The sequence below is a fragment of the Thalassophryne amazonica genome, chromosome 15 (assembly GCF_902500255.1).
Source record: "Thalassophryne amazonica chromosome 15, fThaAma1.1, whole genome shotgun sequence".
NCBI lineage: Eukaryota > Metazoa > Chordata > Actinopteri > Batrachoidiformes > Batrachoididae > Thalassophryne > Thalassophryne amazonica.
The window spans coordinates 45,060,152-45,081,635 of NC_047117.1; the positions used below are offsets into that span (position 1 = coordinate 45,060,152).

At 42.3% G+C, this 21,484-nt stretch overlaps 1 protein-coding gene across 2 annotated transcripts in view; it reads left to right on the forward strand.

Moving 5' to 3' along the window:
* Nucleotides 1–21,484, forward strand: part of adcy9 (adenylate cyclase 9) — a 208,710-nt gene that overhangs the window by 126,842 nt on the left and 60,384 nt on the right. For both annotated transcript variants that reach the window (XM_034187828.1, XM_034187829.1), the window contains exons 2-6: nucleotides 1,236–1,435; nucleotides 11,959–12,066; nucleotides 12,164–12,435; nucleotides 16,582–16,684; nucleotides 17,137–17,354. In XM_034187828.1, coding sequence (XP_034043719.1) covers nucleotides 1,236–1,435; nucleotides 11,959–12,066; nucleotides 12,164–12,435; nucleotides 16,582–16,684; nucleotides 17,137–17,354 — 901 coding nt within the window. The remainder of the gene's footprint in view (nucleotides 1–1,235; nucleotides 1,436–11,958; nucleotides 12,067–12,163; nucleotides 12,436–16,581; nucleotides 16,685–17,136; nucleotides 17,355–21,484) is intronic.

The following is a 21,484-nucleotide window of genomic DNA, read 5'->3' on the forward strand; positions in this document are numbered from 1 at the left end:
CGCCATTTGCAGTCATTTCGCTGCTGCTGTGAAGGCTGCCTCAATTGCGCCATTCAGCCAGTGTTCCACATGGCCGGTGATTTTGTGCTACGCCTTGGCCACGGTACAGTTTGTTCAACCTACATTCGACATGCCATGCGAATGTTGCGAGCACAATCAGATGGCAGTGCGACCTCATCTTGCCTGCTGTTCGAATGGGTTTCCGGCACGAGCGACACGCGAATGTAGAGTGCATGTGCACTAGCCACTTCCACCTCACAGGACAAGTTGTGACATGCCCAGCTGTTACACAATTTCTCGGATACTCACTCGACTGAAAAGCCACCGAAAGCCGTCTGAATCTTCTGAATGGTTTCCAACACGGACGTGCTTTTAGTTGTGCGCCATTGCGGCTCCGTCCTGACGCGCAAATTCCTCCGCACTTCTTTCATTACAAAATCTCCTGTAACAGTGGAATGTGCCGCAAAAGTACTGATGTCCACCTCTTCCACAGTTTCTCTGGTAGTCAGACGACGTCCCGGATCAACACAGCGTTCACTTTGGAAATGATCTGGTCCTTTCAGCCTGTCGATGGCCGCTCGGAGCGCGTCGCGCCCTCCGCCGCTGTGGGCCGTCTTTAATCTGATTGTAATGCTCCTTAATTTGTGTGACGCCCAGAGTATCCTCACCGAAAGCCGTCTGAATCTTCTGAATGGTTTCCACCTGGCTGTCTCTCACAGTTTCTGGAAAAATTTGATTCAGCGCTGCTCCAATCGCTCAGCCATTTCCCTGACAATGAAAATCCGATGAGGGGGGTGGACCAGTGCTCACTCAAAGCCTGCCCACAGGCGAATGATGCAACCGACAGGCGTGAAAAAACTCACGCATGCGCATGAAGGTTCAAGCTTGGCTGATGCAAGCACACATGATTCAAATAGTTTATAGTTTTTTTAAAAAATAAAAAGGTCGGATAGTTTTCTAACAGACCTCGTATTTGGAAATATTCATATATCCATCCTCTGACTACAGAATACTGGTGGGTGATTTTCTGTAACCACATTACAGTATCAGTGCTGTGTATCACGTTACACAGTCTCTGTTTATGTACAAATAGTGCAAATGGTGTAAAATGATATTACTGTGTCCACCATGTACACGAGTAGTGTGAAGTTAGGAACTGTGGTCCTGAATACTGTGAATGATGTAATTTTGAAGCCGTGGTTTAAAGAACATCCTATTATGTCTGTGTCCTTTAGGCATGAAGACTTACCTGATCTCAGGGAGAAAGTTGGAGTGTGATACCCAGTGTGGCTGTTCCCAGCTGGGACTATCGGTTGGGGACTTCATCAGTGCTGGTCTACCCTTTGGTCCTCAGCCCCACGCTCCAGACATCATCCCTGGAGGAGCACATGCTGCTGAGCCTCTGCTGCCCCATCAAACCTCAGACAGAATGGGCGTAAGTCTCAAGAAAAACTAAACTTATGCACTTGTAGAACACTCAGCCACATGTCAGCTGGTAGAGGGGTGTGCAACCAGAACTGATTTCTCATCAGTTCCTTGTGGCGTCATGAGACACTAGTGTTAAAGAAGATAAAATGGAAATCTTGTCATTTTAATGGAATTAAATGAAAAGGTATAAGATGTATTTTTAGACAGTTCTTTCCTCGTCCAGTGACCATCTCATGAAAATGTCCGTAGATCACGGTAGGCATGGTGACCATGTAACCTCCTCTGTTTGCTAGTGGGTTTGAAACAAAGAGATGGTCACATCATTCATTCACTCAGTAATTTCGTTCTGTTCAACTTTTTATTACCCAGGTATGAAATACGGGGGATATCGTGATCACCATGTCTGTCCATTTGTCTGTTTTCACTTGTTAGCGAAATATCTCAAGAACCAGTGAACCAATTTCATTCATATTTAGTATAAGAGTGTACTTGGGTGGTCCCGCGACACCAGTTGATTATGGTGACCTTGGGGTCAATTTCAAAGTCACAAGGAGATATTGATGAGTCCACATTTCAAATTGTTTTTGGAAATCATGGACGTCGTGTCCTCCAGACAAAAGAGGAAAAAGACCATCCAGATTGTTACCAGCACAAAGTTCAAAAGCCAGCTTCTGTGATTGTATGGGGGTGTACACACAGGTTTTGGAGCAACACATGCTGCCATCCAAGCAACATCTTTTTCAGGGCCGTCCCTGCTTATTTCAGCAAGACAATACCAAGCCACATTCTGCACGTGTTACAACAGCGTGGCTTCGTAGTAAAAGAGTGCAGGTACTAGACTGACTTGCCTGCAGTCCAGACCTGTCCCCATTGAAAATGTGTGGCGCATTATGAAGCGCAAAATACAACAACGGAGACCCCAGACTGTTGAAAAACTGAAGTCGTACATCAAGCAAGAATGGGAAAGAATTCCACCTACAAAGCTTCAACAATTAGTGTCTTCAGTTCCCAAACGCTTACTGAGTGTTGTTAGAAGGAAAGGTGATGTAACACAGTGGCAAACATACCATTGTACCAGCTTTTTTGAAACATGTTGCAGGCATCCATTTCAAAATGAGCAAACATTTGCACAAAAACAATAAAGTTTATCAGTTTGAACATTAAATATCTTGTCTTTATGGTGTATTTACGTAATTTAATATAGGTTGAAGAGTATTTGCAAATCATTGTATTCTGTTTTTATTTTACACATCGCAACTTTATTGGAATTGGGGTTGTACATAAGTATATGCCCACACCATTGCTCACTACTTTGTTGATGCACCTTTGGCAGCAGTATGCCTGAAGCCACTCCTTTGATATCTTGGCTTTGTGCTTAGGGTCATTGTCCTGCTGAAAAATGAACATCACCCCAGTCTGAGGTCAAGAACGCTCTGGAGCAGGTTTTTATCCAGGATGTCTCTGTACATTGCAGAATTCATCTTTCCCTCAAGCCTGACTAGTCTCCCAGTTACTGCTGCTGAAAAACGTTCCCACAGCATGATGCTGCCACCATCATGCTTCACTGTAGGGATGCTGCCTCCATACATGACGCCAGGCAGTCACACCAAAGAATTCAATCATGAGAAAGAAAATTCTCTGGTCTGATCTCATCAGACCAGAGAATTTTCTTTCTCGTGGTTTGAGAGTCCTTCAGGTGAGTTTTGGCAAACTCCAGGCAGGCTGCCATGTACCTTTTACAAAGGAGTGGCTTCCGTCTGGCCACTCTACCATACAGGCTTTACTGGTGGATTGCTGCAGAGATGGTTTTCCTTCTGGAAGGGTCTTCTCTCTCCACAGAGGAATGCTGGAGCTCTGACAGAGTGACCATCGGGTTCTTGGTCACCTCCCTGACTAAGCCCCTACTCAGTGGTAGGCACAGCTAACACCTAAGTTAGCTTCCATAACAGCTAATCAGCTAACTGAAAAGTTATCTTTTATAGAGATAAACCAATAAACCACCCAAAAATTTATTGGAAGCTACAGCTAACCGATAACTTTCAGTATTGTCTCCGGTACACTTGCAACAACTTCTGTCTTCTGTCCTGCCCACTGCTGGAAGCTCCTGTTTACTACATATTTTGCAGCAGTGAAGCAGTTGAGATTAGCTAAGGTCACGTCTACACACACAAAACAAGCCATTATTCCTTAACAGGATACAGCCTTGCCACCGTGAGGCAGAGGTCTTGGAAAATAAAGCAGTTTTGACTTGTGGTTTTGATTTTTTTTTTTTTTTAATGAAAAAATAACTCCATTAATGTGAATTCTGTCATTTGTACAAAGTTAAAATATAACACATATCTTTTAATTTTAAATTATGCACTAATTCTGAAGTTTTGTAACAAACAGACAGATGCCAAAGGGATTATGGGTAAATGAGCCTCCGCTAACACTGATTGGTTGACTCATTCATTCTATGTAAAAACCAACACATTAATGTGACGTGACATGTGTGTTGGTATTTACATATAAATGTGCTTTTGTAAAATATGCTGTTTTATTCATATGTTTAAAAAAAGCCATTTGCAAAAGCCAAAAGTCAAGTTGTGATTTTTCAACTGTCTGATATAACTGGGGTCCAAATGCAGAGAACACTGCCATCTACTGGCACCCAGATGCTCAGACCGGTACCCATAATCCTTTGCGTACCAGTTTTTGTTTTTGTTTTTGTTTTTTCGTGCACCAGAGAGTTGCTGCTGTTTAAACAACCAAATCCACGGCGACAATTGTAAATGAACATTATACAACCAAAATGTACATTTTTATTTCTTTAGCTGCTGCAAGAGGATGCAACAACTCTCAGTTGCACAAAGGATTATGGAATATCTCAATACTGCAAATACTGCCATGAACACTACTGACCAGTAGATGGCAGTAGAGACTGTGAAAACCTGCGAAAACAAATATTCCAAAATTATCCATGTGTTACATTTAATCTGTGTGGAGAAGCAACCTGAGCTTCTTCTGGCATTTTTACATAAAACAAACACAATAACATCTGTAAACCCAGAGAATATATTCTCACGAGAGTTTTAGGCACAATATACAAAGAGTTTAATGCTGTTGTCCGTGTGGAGCCTGATCAGAGCGTCTCAAATGCATTTCTCCTGTCGTGACTTTACTGAGATTACCCATAACGCACCTGGACACAGCATGTCCACACTAAAACCTTCAAAATTAGTGCAATACTTTAAAACTAAAACATATAGTTGATGTTTTCACTTTATAAAACTTTAGAAGTGATGTTAATTTAAATAACATGTCTGATATTGCCGGTGAGTTAGTATGGTGTCAAGAGCAATTATCTTGTGACCAGCTCTTCTCTGAGGATAGAGCGGTTTCTCCTGAAGCCAGCTCTCCTCTGTTTACAGAGAACAGGGCTGTTTATCTGCTACAAAACATTTAACAGGTAAGATCTAAAATCTTTGATATCAGACTTAACAAATGTTTTAACTGATTAAGATTTATTCACTTTACCTACAAAAACATATTAGCGATCTAAAAATTATCGGACCAAAATTTATCGGAAGATAATTGGTCCGATGATGGTTTTCAAAGTTATCTGAAAAGCTAATCCGATAGTGAAAACATTACGTTAGATAATTTGAGGTTAGCAGATTAGCAGAACTGTGCCCACCACTGCCCCTACTCCCCCGATCACTCAGTTTAGACAGCTGGCCAGCTCTACGAAGAGTCCTGATGGATTTGAACTTCTTCAGTTTATAGATGATGGAGGCCACTGTGCTCATTGGGACCTTCAAAGCAGCAGAAATATTTCTGTGCACTCAAAAAAAAAAAAAAAGACTCATTAGAATTGAATTGACTCATTAGATGAACTCAATTCAATTTTGTGCAGGATTTCCATCTAATAAATATATGTAGCCCCAACTCAAAAAAACACACATCCATGTGAGGTAATTTAATTTAATTTCATTGGGACTACATATATTTATTAGATGGAAATCCAATCCAATGAGTCAGTTTTTTTTAGTGTACCGTTCCCCACATTTGTGTCTCAAAGGTCTTACAGTAACACATTACTTAGTAATGCATCACTCTAATCTGACCGCTTTTTCCAGTAACGAGTAATATAAAGTGTTAATCTTTCCAAATCAGTAATCACATTAAAATTACTTCACCAAGTCATTGTGCATTAGTTTTATTTTTGTACTGTGGGTCATTTGCAGCATTAAAACTGGCCTGTGCCGGGGGAGATCAGGGTTCGGCTGAACCGCTGACTTCGCCCACTTTCAGTGAGCTGCGAGCTGTTGCTGTTTTGTACAGAAGCTCCAAGTTGAAAAAACAGTTGTCGTCTCTCAACCTACACTGAACTTTATGGCCCAGTCACACGGCACGCGACGAATACTACGTATAGTAAAAATGTTTAGAAAGAGAGTAATCAAGGAGTAATCAGTAATTTGATTACTTTTACAGTGTTGCACAGTTACTTTGTAACTGTCATTTTGGAATAAGGCAAGCACTGTGAATGCCCTCTGGATGCACTGTACATTACAGATAACTACAAGAATGGCAGAAATAAAAACATCAACAGTAATAAAAGAAGACATTCTGGTGGGATCTACATGTACCACAGGTGTACAGATTAGTAAGTTTCACGATGTGTACTGATGAGGGTTAAGCATAAACATGGAAGTTCCCAAAAGGTTCAGGATGCCAAGATCAGGTGACGATCAAGATAATTAAATTCTTCTTCTTTTTTTGGCTGCTCCTTCTGCTGCTTCCGCCACAGCAGATCAAGTGTTTCCATCTCACCCTGTCCTCTGTAACCTGGTTCAAAACTCCACTGTCATCTCTCCTAGACATTTCCATGCCTCCACTGGAATGTCATCTGGACCAATTGTCTTTCCACTCTTCATCCTCTTTGTAGCTGCCCTCACTTCATCCTTACTAATCTCTTGCATTTCCTGATTTACTCTCTCCACATCATCTAGCCTTTTCTCTCATTTTCTTCATTCATTAGCTCCTCAAATGAAACCCTCCACTTTCTCAAGACACTCTCCTCACTTGTCAGTACATTACCATCTGCATCTTTTACCACCCTAAGCTGCTGTACATCCTTTCCAGCTCTGGCCCTTTGTCTGGCCAATCGGTACAGCTCCTTCCTTACTATTCAACTTCTTGTACAGCTCGCTACGTATATGCCTTTTCCTTAACTTTTGCCACTTCTCTTTTCGCCTTTTGTCGCATCCTCTTCTACGCTGATCTACTTTCTTCACCTCTCCAACTATCCCAATTCTTTTTCGCCAACCTGTTTCTCCTTATGCATTCCTGGACATCTTCGTTCCACCGACAAGTCTCCCTTTGTCTGGCCAATCGGTACAAGTCCTTTTCTCCTTCCTTACTATTCCACTTTTTGTATAGCTTGCAATATGCCTTTTCCTTCACTTTTGCCACTTCTCTTTTCGCCTTACATCTCCTTGTACTCTTCTCTACTTTCTTCATCTCTCCGACTATCCCAAAACTTTTTCTCCAACCTCTTTCTCCTTATGATTTCCTGGACCTCTTCATTCCACCACCAAGTCTCCTTGTCTTCCTTCCACTGTCCAGATGTCATACCCAGTACTGTCCTAGCTGTCTCCCTCACCACTTCTGCAGTACTTTTCCAGTTGTCCAAAATTACTTCCCCTCCATCCAGTGCCTCTCTCACCTGTTCAGTGAATTTCACACAACAGTCTTCCTCCTTCAGCTTCCACCATCTGATCCTTTGTTGAGCTCTCTTCTTGTTCTTCACCTCTAAAGTCGTCCTACAAACCGCTATCTTATGCTGTCTAGCTACACACATCCTACTACCACCTTACAGTCTCCAATTTCTTTTAGCTTGCATCTCCAGCAAAGAATGTAGTCCATCTGTGTGCACCTTCCAACATTCTTATGTGTGACCCTGTGCTCCTCCCTTATCTTACAGTAGTTATTCACCACAGCCATTTCCATCCTTTTTTCAAAATCAACTAATGTCTGTCTTTTCACATTCCTGTCCTTGATGCCATATCTACCCATTATTTCCTCATCACCTCTGTTCTTTCATGCCCATTGAAGTCCACTCCTATCACCACTCTTTCATTCTTGGGCACACTCTCCACCACTTCATCTAACTCTCTCCAGAAATCTTCATTCTCCTTCATCTTGCAACTAACTGTGGAGCATATGCACTGATGATATTCATCCTCACCTCTTGAATTTCCAACTTCACATTCATCACCCTGTTGGAAATTCCCTTAACCTCCAACACGCTCTTAACTCTAACTCTAACCCGTTAAAATTGCCCAACACCATTTCTCTTCCTATCCACATAATGATACAACAACTTGAACCCACTGCCAATGCTCCTGCTCTTACTTCCCTTCCACTTGGTGTCTTGCACACACAACATATCTACCTTACTCCTGTCCATCATATCAGCCAGCTCTCTCTCTTTACCAGTCATACTGCCAACATTCAACATCCTGACTCTCACTTCTACCCATGTAGTTTTCCTCTTAGCCTCAAAGCCCAGTTTCCACCGGCACCCTGTTGTGCAATTGTAAAGGTGGTGGTAGTGTTAACCTGGGCCTCAACTGATCCGGTATGGCGATTCAGTTTGTACTCTGCATGTTTTTTTGTTGCTGTAGTTTTTGTTTTTAGCTTGTTTTACGCTGGATCCTGACGGAACCCTACTCATTTATCTGGGGTTGGGACCGGTACTCAGAATGTACTGGCTGCACACCCCATGTGTCTCATCAAGATAACTAATTGAACCAATGAAATGAAACAGTTGGTTCCATTCATAATACAGTTTATTCACAGTACAGAAACTATTAAACAAATAATACATATTAAGTAGGGATGCACCGATCCCAATACCATTATCAGGTATCGGCCCAATCCCGTATTCATTTACTTGTACTTGTAATCATAAAACATAACCGATACTCCTTGACCCGATAAGCCTTTACAGTAGTGTGATGTCAACCTCTCAATGTGGGATTTTCACGCTCACTACTCCTCGTTAATGGCCCATTTACCACGGGCAACGGGCTATTCTGTCTGAACGTGAGGAAATTATCCCATGATCCACAAATAAAAAATAAAATAATGTTAAAATTACTCCGTTTTGCTTCTGCGTGTCATGGAAATGCCATGCAACACTGTGTGTGGAAGGCTGTTTAGCTCAGTGTCACAGACTGTAGATAAAAATAGAGCTGATAACACAGAGAAGCTTGTTTTCATCAAAAAGAATCTGTCCCTCACATTTTTAAAAAAGGTTTTTGGTCCTCACAGACATAAACAAAGTTATGGACAGTTATGGCAGACTGAGGTCCACTGGCAACCTCTCTGCGGTGCTGGTATAGCCTCTTGTTTAAAGGTTGCTTAGTCTGCAGTTCATCTCCACCTGAAAGACACTAACCACACGTTTGAGGACAAGGAAGTTAAAATCTTAGCCAGAGAGAAGAAATGGTTTGAGAGAGGTGTCAAGGAAGCATTCTTTGTAAAACAGTTGAAACCCAGCCTTAACCGGGGGGCGGGTCTCAGACACGCTTTGTCCCCTGTTTACAATGGGGTACTCAGGTCATAGCAGTTTCAGTCTTTTGTTCATGGTAATGAGTCATTCACGTCATCAGGAGAGTCGTCAAGGGAGCCATCAGGGGAGGCTTCCATCCCATCATTAGGACAGTGCTAACTAGAGCACAATAGGTGCTAATTAGAGCTATTGTTTAGTCACTAGCCTATAGCAGTCGGCCTCTCGGTAGGAGGGGTCTGGTTAGGTTAAAAACTCCAGCTTTTGTTGGCTTCTGGTTTATTCTTCTCTACAAGAGTCAAGACAGAAGTCAGACTACCAGAGCAAGAATTTTGGCTGAGGAAGCTTCTGTGATTTGAAGCGAAACGTCCTCACGTCAAGCAACCCAGTCCAGTCGAAGATTCAAACTTCTCTACTATGGAAACCACCTGGACAACTGAGAGCCTACACAGAAACATTTAAGTGAAATGTTTGTGAATAAAAGCAAAACTAATGATATTGGTAACTGTCAGAGGTGTCAAATCCAGCTTCAGAAAGTAAAAACCCTCCCATGTGTTGCTTCTATCTGCGCACCTAAAACAAGTGATCTCAATTATTAGCTCATCCACCTGCCTGAAGAGCTGAACTAATTACAATCAGCTGGTTTATTAGGAAGATAGAAGAAATATGTGGCTGGACATTTACTTTCTGAAGCCGGATTTGACACCTCTGGTAACTGTTAACCCCCAAAACGGGAATCACCTGCAAATCATGAATTATCTGCAAACCGTTAATTGCAAAAAGTGAATACTGAAAAAAATATCTCCCAAAACATGAATGCGAGTCTCACAAAGCGTATACGCAGGTCTCGCAAAATGTGAATATCATTCATGATATTATGTTTTTTCAGTTTAAGTAGTTTATGGATTTCAGTTTACGGGTCAATTACTGCAGGAAATCTTGATTGCAAAGCAGATCTCCACAAAATTTTTTTTTTTTTTTGCGGGGGTCACTACAGCCTGAGGAAGTGATGCGAGCAGCTCTCGCTTCTGGAGTCAAGCACCTGGTCCTGCTGGGAGTGCCCCACTCTGGGGACAGTGTCAGGTGAGGAGTTTGACTGGGCAAAAATTGAATTTTAGTGAATTTTATTGCCCTCTTTATGACTTATTTTAATGATTTAAAAAAAATCACTAAAATTCAGTTTTTGCACATTTTTCCAAACTGAGTGCTGCGGTATAACCAGCAGGACCCCACTGATGTGTAGAGTAAATTTTGTGTCACTACAACGTATGACATTGAAACTATTGAAAATTTAAACAATAAAAAATTCTCCAAAGCTTTCACAATGACATTTTTCCAAACTGAGTGCTGTCGTATAACCAGCAGGAGACCACTGTGTTCAGTAAATTTGGTATTACCACACCTGAATTTATTGAGTATTTTTCTGGTGTCTTGCAAAAGCACCTTGTAGACCGTCCCTACACTTCTGTTTCTCCGCTGTCTGCTCGTTCAGGTCAATATTATTTTTCCAGCTCTGATGACAGCTCATATGGAGACAAAATAAGGTTGTAGCTCGTTGTGTACCTTCCTGAGGTTAGAAACTAGTGTTGTTTGTTTTTCTACAATGTTTCTCTGAAGATTATTGAGCCGTTTACCAGAGGGGGAGGTTTCTGTCCTCAGTGAGTTTGAAAGGCTGACCATCCAAGGTCCCAGTCAGTCTCCTCACCTGACACTGTCCCTGGAGCGGGACACACCCAGCGGGACCGGGCGCTTGACTCCAGAAGCGAGAGCTGCTGGGATCACCTCCTCAGGCTGTAGTGAACCCCAGCCAAAAAAAGAAAAAAAATTTGTGGAGATCAGGTTTGCGTTCAAGATTTTCTGCAGTAAACTGAAATCCATAAACTACTTAAACTGAAAAAACATATATCATGAATGATATTCATGTTTTCCGAGACCTGCGTTCACGTTTTGTGAGATTCTCGTTCACGGTTTGGGCGATATTATTTTAGTATTCACGTTTTGCAATTAACGGTTTGCAGATAATTCACGATTTGCAGGTGATTCACACTTTTGGAGGTTAACATAGCAGTTACAAACTCAGTTTTGGTTTCCAGGTGGTACCTGTAAACACGTCTCATCACTCAGGACGACTGTGTTTAGGAGGTCGGGTTGCTGTTTCGCATTCCAGCATGTCCTTCGAAACTTCCAGACACAGTTGCTTCTGCTCCACCACTAGTGGGTTCAGCACAAATTTTCCTGACACTCTCAGCATGCCCAACTCTGCAGTCAGAATGGAATATATTAAACGTGCTTATTCACACCTCGTCCGCAAGTTCTTGGATGGGGACACGATGGTCATCCAGGACCATCACTCAAGTCAAACACTCAGTCATTTCTGCTTCTGGATGGCCTATCTGAACTTGCTTGGCTCTCCCCTGATGTGCTCTTCCCTGATGTGCACCCATTTTTGAAGTGGTTATACAACTCATTTATATGCATTATGCTCATGGCATCATCGCCAAAAGCCTGCTGAATTTTGCAAAGGGTTTATGTCTGGGTATCACCAAGCTTTTGGCTACATTTGATGTAATATCTTTGCTCAAGTCATTCTGTTTTAGCATTTGTCATTCATGTCATAGCAAATGAGAATTTGACAGGTGGTCAGAACATGTGTTCACTCTAAGGCCGAGTGCTAGTGATGGATGGCTCTCCAGGAAGGAAAAAACATATGCCTGTGTAAGAAGGTCCCCTACACCTCCCCACCAACCAACAACTTTCATGCTTCATTTGTTTCTGTGGGATAAAATAAAGTTAAACACTTTTTGAATGGACCCCCTGGGCTGCATTGACCTCATGCTCCTCCATCTCCTTGAGGTGATGCTTGTTGGCTTTGTGCCATGTGTCAATTTAGCTTACTGTATAAGCTCCAACAAGAACAAACATGTAAGAGTTTAGACTTTACAAATATTTTTAACTTAAATTTTGTTTGTCTCTAGCGTCCATGTGTGTCGTGTAATGTGGTCCGGTCCTCGGTGGTGGATCAAAGTGATGAGGTCACTGTGTTGAATGGATGCCAAGAAGAACACAAGACCAGCAGTGCCAAGGTACAAAACACAGACTTCATAACAATGTCAAATGCTGATCGGCTCTTAGATTCATTCTCTTCTTCATCATCCTTTTTGTTTCATTGTCCCATTTCAGTTCATCCCAGGGTACAGCCCCAGGGCAGCCAATGGTCTGTTGAGTCTGCCTCTGGAGGACCCCGTGCGAGCCAGCCAGAGTTCTCTGAGTGATATGCTGCAGGAGAAAAACAAGACCAGCACCAGTACGGGTACTGGAACCAGTGCAGGCATGGTGGGCGGCACTGGTGCAGCAGGTACTAGAATGGACCACTCCGCCTTAATCCAGTTGCGTGCAAAAAACTTCAAAGAGAAGAGCGACGCCCACTTTGTGGATGTTATCAGGGAGGACAGGTGAGTCAAGAAACTGAAGGTGGACTTCATGAGCTGGTGACTAATTAAAAGACTCATAGATGTGTTTGCTTCGACACAGTTAACCAAAATGTGTGAAATTTTTCCAGGTATCCTCTTTCCATCTGACTTTGTGTTGGGTTATTTTTATCGCAAGTGTTGCATTAATGTTGCTTTGAATAATATGTGCAAAATGTGTAAAAATGTGTAATAATTCAATATGTGGGTATGGTATCAGGGATAGTAATGGGGAAGGACAGATGGTAGTTGATTTTGCAATAAGGATGGAAATGGCTGTGGTGAATACCTACTTTAAGAAAAGGGAGGAGCACGGGGTAACATATAAGAGTGGAGGAAGGTGCACAAAAGTGGACTACATTCTTTATAGGAGATGCAAGCTAAAAGAAATCAGAGACTGTAAGGTGGTAGCAGGAGAGAGTGTCGTTAGACAGCATAGGATTGTTGTTTGTAGGATGACTTTAGAGGTAAAGAAGAAGAAGAGAGTGAGAGCTCAACAAAGGATCAGATGGTGGAAGCTGAAGGAAGAAGACTGTTGTGTGAAATTTAGCGAGCAGGTGAAAGAAGCAGTGGTTGGAGGGGAAGCAATTTTGGACAACTAGAAAAGTACTGCAGATGTGGTGAGGGAGACAGCTAGGACAGTACTGGGTATGACATCTGGACAGTGGAAGGAAAACAAGGAAACTTGGTGGTGGAATGAAGAGGTCCAGGAAATCATAAGGAGAAAGAGGTTGGCAAAAAAGTTTTGGGATAGTCGGAGAGATGAAGAAAGAAGACAGGAGTAAAATGAGATGTGGCATAAGGCGAAAAGAGAAGTGGCAGAAGCGAAGGAAAAGTCATATTGCGAGCTGTACAAGAAGTTGAATAGTAAGGAAGGAGAAAAGGACTTGTACCGATTGGCCAGACAAAGGGACAGAGCTGGAAAGGATGTGCAGCAGGTTAGGGTGGTAAAAGATGCACATGGTAATGTGCTGACAAGTGAGGAGTGTGTGCTGAGAAGGTGGAGGGAATATTTTGAAGAGCTGATGAATGAAGAAAATGAGCGAGAGAAAAGGCTAGATGATGTGGTGAGTAAATCAGGAAGTACAAGAGATTAGTAAGGAAGAAGTGAGGGCTGCTATGAAGAGGATGAAGAGTAGAAAGGCAGTTGGTCCAGATGACATTCCAGTGGAGGCATGGAAATGTCTAGGAGAGATGGCAGTAGAGTTTCCAACCAGATTGTTTAATAAAATCTTGGAAAGTGAGAGGATGCCTGAGGAGTGGAGACGAAGTGTGCTAGTTCCTGTTTTCAAGAACAAGGGTGATGTGCAGAGCTGCAGTAACTACAGAGGCAAGTTGATCAGCCACAGCATGAAGTTATGGGAAAGAGTAGTAGAAGCTAGGCTTAGAAAACAGGTGAAGATCTGTGAGCAGCAATATGGTTTCATGCCAAGAAAGAGCACTACAGATGCAATGTTTGCTCTGAGAATACTGTTGGAGAAGTACAGAGAAGGCCAGAAAGAGTTACATTGTGTGTTTGTGGACTTAGAAAAAGCTTATGATAGGGTGCCAAGAGAAGAGCTGTGGTATTGTATGAGGAAGTCTGGAGTGGCAGAGAAGTATGATAGGGTAGTGCAGGACATGTACAAGAATACTGTGACAGTGGTGAGATGCGCAGTCGGAATGGCAGACTAATTCAAGGTGGACATGGGATTACACCAAGGATCAGCTCTAAGTCCTTTCTTGTTTGCAGTGGTGATGGACAGGTTGACGGATGACATCAGACAGGAGTCCCCATGGACTATGATGTTTGCAGATGACATTGTGATCTGTTGTGAGAGTAGAGAGCAAGTTGAGTCTAGTCTGGAGAAGTGGAGATATGCTTTGGAGAGAAGGGGAATGAAAGTCAGTAGAAGCAAGACTGAGTACATGTGTGTGAATGGGAGGGAGCCCAGTGGAATAGTGCAGTTACAAGGAGTAGAAGTGGTGAAAATAGATGAGTTTAAATATTTTTGGTCAATTGTTCAAAGTAATAGAAAGTGTGGTAGAGAGGTGAAGAAGAGAGTGCAGGCAGGGTGGAGTGGGTGGAGAAAGGTGGCAGGAATGATTTGTGACCGAAGAATATCAGCAAGAGTGAAGGGGAAAGTTTACAAGACAGTAGTGAGACCAGCTATGTTGTACGGCTTAGAGACGGTGGCACTAACAAAAAGACAGGAGGCAGAGCTGGAGGTGGCAGAACTGAAGATGTTGAGATTCTGTTTGGGAGTGACGAGAATGGACAAGATTAGGAATGAGCATATCAGAGGGACAGCTCAGGTGGGACGGTTTGGAGACAAAGTCAGAGAGGCGAGATTGAGATGGTTTGGACATGTGCAGAGGAGGGACCCAGGGTATATAGGGAGAAGGATGCTGAGGAGGCAAGAAGAGGGAGGCCAAAGAGGAGGTTTATGGATGTGCTGAGGGAGGACGTGCTGAGGGAGGACATGCAGGTGGTTGGTGTGACAGAGGAAGATACAGAGGACAGGGTGAGATGGAAACGATTGATCTGCTGTGGCAACCCCTAACGGGAACAGCCGAAAGACAAAGAAGAAGTAGTATTGGTCATCTTGACGCATCTGTTTTTCTCTACTAATATAGTCTACTCAGTTCTAAACAGACATGATAGTTTTCTAAATTATGTATATTAACATTGAGAGTTTTGAAAATATCAGTGTTTAAATTCGACAAAGCTATATCAGGCTGAAACAGATGATTTAAGAAGACCAATTCATTAGTACATTGCACAATGCATGGTGGCGCTCTTGCCTCCCAAACAGAATATCCGTGGTTCGACACCTGTATATTTGTATTGTCAATTGTGTCTGTAGCATGGCCCAAGCAGACGGTCACCCCTTTGAGTCTGGTCTACATACCCTGGCAGAATTTTTGCTTTTTTGGCCATTTTTAAGAGAATATGAATGACAACACAAAAACTTTTTTTTCACTCATGGTTAGTGGTTGGGTGAAGCCATTTATTGTCAAACAACTGTGTTTCCTCTTTTTAAATAAAAATGACAAGAGAACTTCCCAAATGACCCTGATCCCCTTTTTTTCCTCTCTAGTCACCAGGTCTCTTTTGCTGAGAGAAGGCTGAGTTTAGACAGAAACGCTGGTTCGTTTTTGTTTGTGATTGCCTTTGAATTTACTCAGAAGTATCAGTAGCTGCCAGTGTACTGGAGTCAATACTAAAAGTTATCAGTTTAGCTTTTAGCTGTAACTTCCGCTAAATTTTTTAGGGGTTTATCGGTTTAGCTTTATAAAAGTTAACTTTTCAGTTAGCAGATTAATGGGTATCAAAGCTAACTTTTTGGTTTGCTGTGCCCACCACTGCTCGTGGCTCCATCCTCAGCATCTGTCTCCCTATATACTCTGGGTCCCTCCTCTGCACATGTCCAAACCATCTCAGTCTCACCTCTCTGACTTTCTCTCCAAACTTTCCCACCTGAGCTGTCCCTCTGACATGTTCATTCCTATCCTGTTTATTATTGTCACTCCCAAACAAAATCGCAACTTCTTCAGCTCTGCCTCCTGTCTTTTTAGTGCCACCACCTCTAAGCCGTACAACATAGCTGGTCTCACTACTGTCTTGTAGACTTTCCCCTTCACTAATGCAAATATTCACAAATCACTCCTGTCACCTTTATCCATTCACTCCACCCTGCCTGCACTCTTCTTCACCTGTCTACCACAGTCTCCATTATTTTAGATAGTTGACCCCAAGTATTTAAGCTCATCTACTCACCACTTGTACTCCTTGTAACCATGTTGCAAAATAACAACTTGTGAACATAAAAACAAATTGTCTCACAAAGTTGACAAAGTACTAAGTTTTGAAACTGTTGATGTCTTCCAGAGATGTCCATGAATCACAAATTTCACATCACATCACCATCATCATAAAGTTCCACATCGTGACATCAGCTGTTAATTTAAAGATGCAGACTTGCATTTTTTTAAACTGAAGAATTGCTCTGAAATCTCAGGGGTGGCTTTTTAGTAATAAATCAGTGAAACATTCATTTTGTTTCATTGTTGTGTTGTGATATTTAGTGGGTTTTTTTCAGTGGAAAGCTGATTTTGTATAGAAATGAACTGTTTCCTTTTGGTTCCCAGTCTGATGAAGGACTACTTTTTCAAGCCACCCATCAACAAGATTAGCCTGAACTTCCTTGAGCGACCTCTGGAAAAAGCCTATCGTAGCAGCTACCAAGAGGAGGTACACAAACACAGCACAACAGCATCACAAATAAAACACACACACACAAACACCCCCCAATGCAAAAATTAATAGAAACATGTAAGAAACAGAAATCAACCACAGAGATATAAAACGTGTCAGATAGTGTGCTAGAACTGTGGGCGCCTGTGTTTGTGAGTAATGCATGAAGGAATGTTGCAGACATATCTCCATTTTTTAAATTTCTGTGCCACATTAGTGGAACACACACACACACACACCACACACACACACACACACACACACACACACACACACACACACACACGCACACACACACAGCCAGGGCCAGTTTTGCTTTGCCTGTGTTGACCTTTTACATGCTCGTGGCCCCCTGCTGGTCGACGTATGGTATTGTGCCGACTCTTGATAATCACATGAGGATAATGATGTAATGATTCTTCTTCTCACATTGCTACTCATAAATCCAGGTGAAGAACCAGGTTCAAGTGCAGACCTTTGCCAGCTCCACCTTTAGCTCCTTCTTGGATGTGCTTCTCAGCTGTTTTGTCTTCCTGGCCCTGACCCTGGCTTGCTTCTTTCCATTTGTCGTGATCCCAGCCAATGTGGGTCCCCCGGCTCCCGCTGCCATGGCTGTGGCAGTGCTGGCTGTGCTGCTGGAGTTGAGCTCCCTGGCATTGTCCATACGGTGAGGATGATTTGACAGATCACACACAACTTGTGAATGGAATTTTGCAAAGGAGCTTGGATACTAGGGTGGTCCTGAAAAACAAATTTCAACTTTTTCAAGGTGCTTCTTCATTTTTTGGTTCCTTTGGGGGTAAAAATAAATCGTGTGAAATTTCATGAGATTTGAAATATATTAATCACTGCTGCTCGGCTACAGTGACGTGTGAGTGACATTTTGAGTTATGAACTGGATACATTAGTTCATTAGTGGCAGATTTTGTTACATCAGCATCAGGTCACATTTTTGAGGTATTCAACATCACCACAGTGTTGTGTGGGCCGCTGAAGAGGAGGTACTGCTGGCCCACCACCACCAGAGGGCGCCCTGCCTGGAGTGCGGGCTCCAGGCACCAGAGGGCGCTGCCGCCGACGAAGGCTGCCAGGGTGACAGCTGTCACCCATTACTGGACACAGCTGACTGCACTCAGGACGGAGGTATATCAGCAGGACAGCGTCTCCACCTCAGTGCCGAGATATCGCCTTGAGCCTAAGGTAATCTTCTCTGCAGCTTATTTAAGTATAATCCTATAATACTTGTTAAACCTTTCAGGACAGCTGACTACCGAAAGCCGAGTGATCGGATAAGTACTCACCTTCCTGCTTATTGTGACAAGAGGTGGAGGCGGCTTGCCCCTCTCATCTACTGGGTGCGGTCGCATCCCAACCAGTGTGTTTGTGTTCTTTCCCGCCAGCAGTACCGGATCCGACGAGCGAAGGCAGTGGCCACCTGGGAATTCGGGACTTGGCGGTTCCAGTACTTCTGGGTTTCGGTGGCAGAGGAAATCTGGGTGGTTCCGGTTCGACTAGGACGGACGTCTCCTACCTTCGGGCCTGCCCACAAGACACCAGCAGATTTCGGCTTACACCTCCAAATTGTGAATTATTGTATCAGTTGTGCTAATTTCACAACAGTAAAACTTGTTCTTACCTTTTTCCATTGTCCGTTCATTGCGCCCCCTGTTGTGGGTCCGTGTACCTACACTTTCACAACACACAGTCTTCCTCATCAAGGGCCCCTCAGAGTGAGGTGATGACCCATCATTCCAGTTGTCACAGTAGGTCCTGGATAACGTTGCTGCTGTCAGTGATTTTGCTGAGTGAGGAGTTACACTTATCAAGGATTACAATCAGAGCCTAATGAAGGATGAACAGCAGCACCAAAACCTGCTGCAAGTTGTTGAGTGGCATCAACGTCAATTCCCGGAGGTGAAGAAAATCCCCATGACTGTTTGTTTTCACAAAATATGTGGACAGTGGCATGTAATACTTTTTATCTCTCCTGTGTGGTCAGTTAAAGGAGAAAGGACTGTTGTTTCAATTTGTATTTCATTTGTAAACACGTACATTACTATTGCTGGTTTGCGCTAATATGCTCAACGATTACAATTTCCATCCCGCGTGCGGCAGTGGTTAGAAAAGTTGTATCAAAAAATAAAATTTTACACAAAACATTTTCTCATCAAGATGAATAATTTTGTCAGGAAGCACCTTAAGAAAGTCACATTTTTATTTTTGTCATACTGCAGAGCAGGTCTTCAACTGATTCCAGAAAGTTCTGAAAGGGTGCAGGTTTTCTTTGCAACCACAGACTCAACAGGTGATTTAACTGACTAACTGGTTTTATAACACAGCTGAGTGGATCCTTGTCATTTGATTGGTGCCTTGTATGTCATGTGACATGGATTATTTAACCTATTTGTGCTACGTTGCATTTAGTGTGCAAATTTGGTTCCATTTACCGTGAAAATTTGGTTGTACCATTTCACGCTGCCACCACTGCCCACTAGTGGGGCCGGCATTTAGCTCAACATAGCAGAGTTTGTTTTGCTGATGGACGAAGATTTGAAGGAGCCAAATGACAGTGCTGATTCTTCTAACACACACAAAAAAATCCACTACACCATAAGCTGTCTGGTGGCATGAAAAGCTGTTAGGATGAAGAGGATGAAGTTACATTGAAAAGCTGGACAAATTTATGACGTGATTTTTTTTTTTTTTTTTGCTAGAGTGGGGAAGTACCCAAAGTCTTTTTTCTTTTTTGGAAGTCAGTGCACGGCATAACGGACTACATCGTCAGAATTATTCCTGAACTATCGAACTGTTTTTCCAAGTTGACTGAGAACAGTTATGGACTCCTATTTAAAGTTCATGTTGGACTGTTGATGTCAAAGCACCAGTGATGCTTTGAGCAAAATGTAAGTCCGTTTCTGTTGTTTCTAAATTAATATAATATCAAATGACAAGGATCTGTTTTAGCCATTATATAAAACAAATAATGATTGTTTTTACATTCTCTCAATGGAACAAATATTTGATGAGGTGAAAGATGAAATGTTCCATTCAGCAAGGCAAAGCCGAGATGAATGGAACATTTCATCTTTCACCGAATCTGCTCAAAGTGGTTAATCAGTGAAATCACCTGGTGGACTTGTTTGCAAAGAAACCTGCACCCTTTCGGGCCTTTCTGGAACAAGTTGAATACCCCTGCTGTAGAGGACCACCCTACTGGACACACTTTGTGTTCATAAGAATACTTTTTATAACATGCTCATTCAGTTTTATTCAAGCCCCAAACAACAGAATGTCTCAGTGGATTTTACATTACAAAACATGCACAACACACTTTCTGTCCTCAGAAAGTTCAAATAAAAAGAGGACAGACTGACAACCATTTAGAATTCAGCAAAAATTAATTCTACATTAATATGATTTTGGAAGGTAGCGTGACTTATCGTGGGCCCAGCTCATTAGCACCTTTACCGAGAGCTGTTAATGAAATGTCGGAGGGCTAACCGTAGACGGAGGGCCCATGATAAATCATAGAGCCTCAAATAAAATCATGTAACTATCATTATTATCTCTTACACTACACAAGCATCAAAGAACATCTGTCACTGTGACCTTTTCTTTCGTAATTGATGGAATCAAAGGTTGTTGTTTCATGGTGACGGTCTCGTATAGCTAGTTTTCATGCTAACATCTCCATAAGATGTTTTGTGAATCACCTCAGAGGCATTGTCAAGTTCCAGAAGCAGCATTTTTTTATATTTAGAAGTATTTTTTTTCTTGCTAACCTTTACGAAATATAAGAGAAAAAAATTGTTAAAGAGATTTATACAGAAATACAGCTGTCTATGACCGTATTCCGCCATATTGAATTATTTTGTTCTGCCAGCCAACTAACGTATCTCACGCTGATGTTAGAAATCCTGGAGCAGAATATTATATTTAACCTTGCTGTTTAATCTAATACTCTGCATTTTTAGGCTGCTACTGCATAAAAAAGAAGTTCTTGGGCAGAAGGCCTGACAGGATACATAGCAGGTCCTGCTGTTGAATGGCCTACAGCCACATTGTGCAATGATACCACAGTTTAAAGAAACACTCTGTTCTAGTGGGCGGATAATGACATTATCGAAACACCTTTGGCGAGCTGAGCTATTCAACTCATTCCGGAAAGGGCTGAGAGGGTGCAGTTTGCAACCACCCACCCCTCCACTCTCGGCCCTTCAGATAACTGAAAAGTTATCTTTGATAAAAATAAAACAATACATCACCCAAAAATGTATCAGAAGTTACAGATAATCAATAAATTCCATATTGTCTGTGGTACATTTGCAACTACTAATAAACTGAATTTGAGTTTTAACACCACAATCGCTTCTGGTAACAACAAAAGAGACAACAAACCCAAACAATGAGCCCACACTTCTGTCTTTGAACATCTTGCCTCCTGCTGAAGCTCTTGTTTATCACATGGCTTCCAGCACAGCTGCGAGCAGTCACAAAGCCCAGCTCTCTACCAATCACAACGCTCCGGTCAGGCGGAGGTCTTGGAAAATAAAGCAGTGCTGACTTATGGTTTTGATTTATAAATAACATTAATACCGATAGAATAACTCCATTAATGTCAATTCTGTCATTTGTACAAAGTTAAAATATAACATATATCTTTTAATGTTGAATAATGCACTAATTCTGAGGTTTTCTAACAAACACAGACAGATCGCAAAGGATTCTGGGTAAAATGTGCCTCTGCTAAATACTGATTGGTTGAGTCATTCATTATGTAAACCATCACGTTAATGT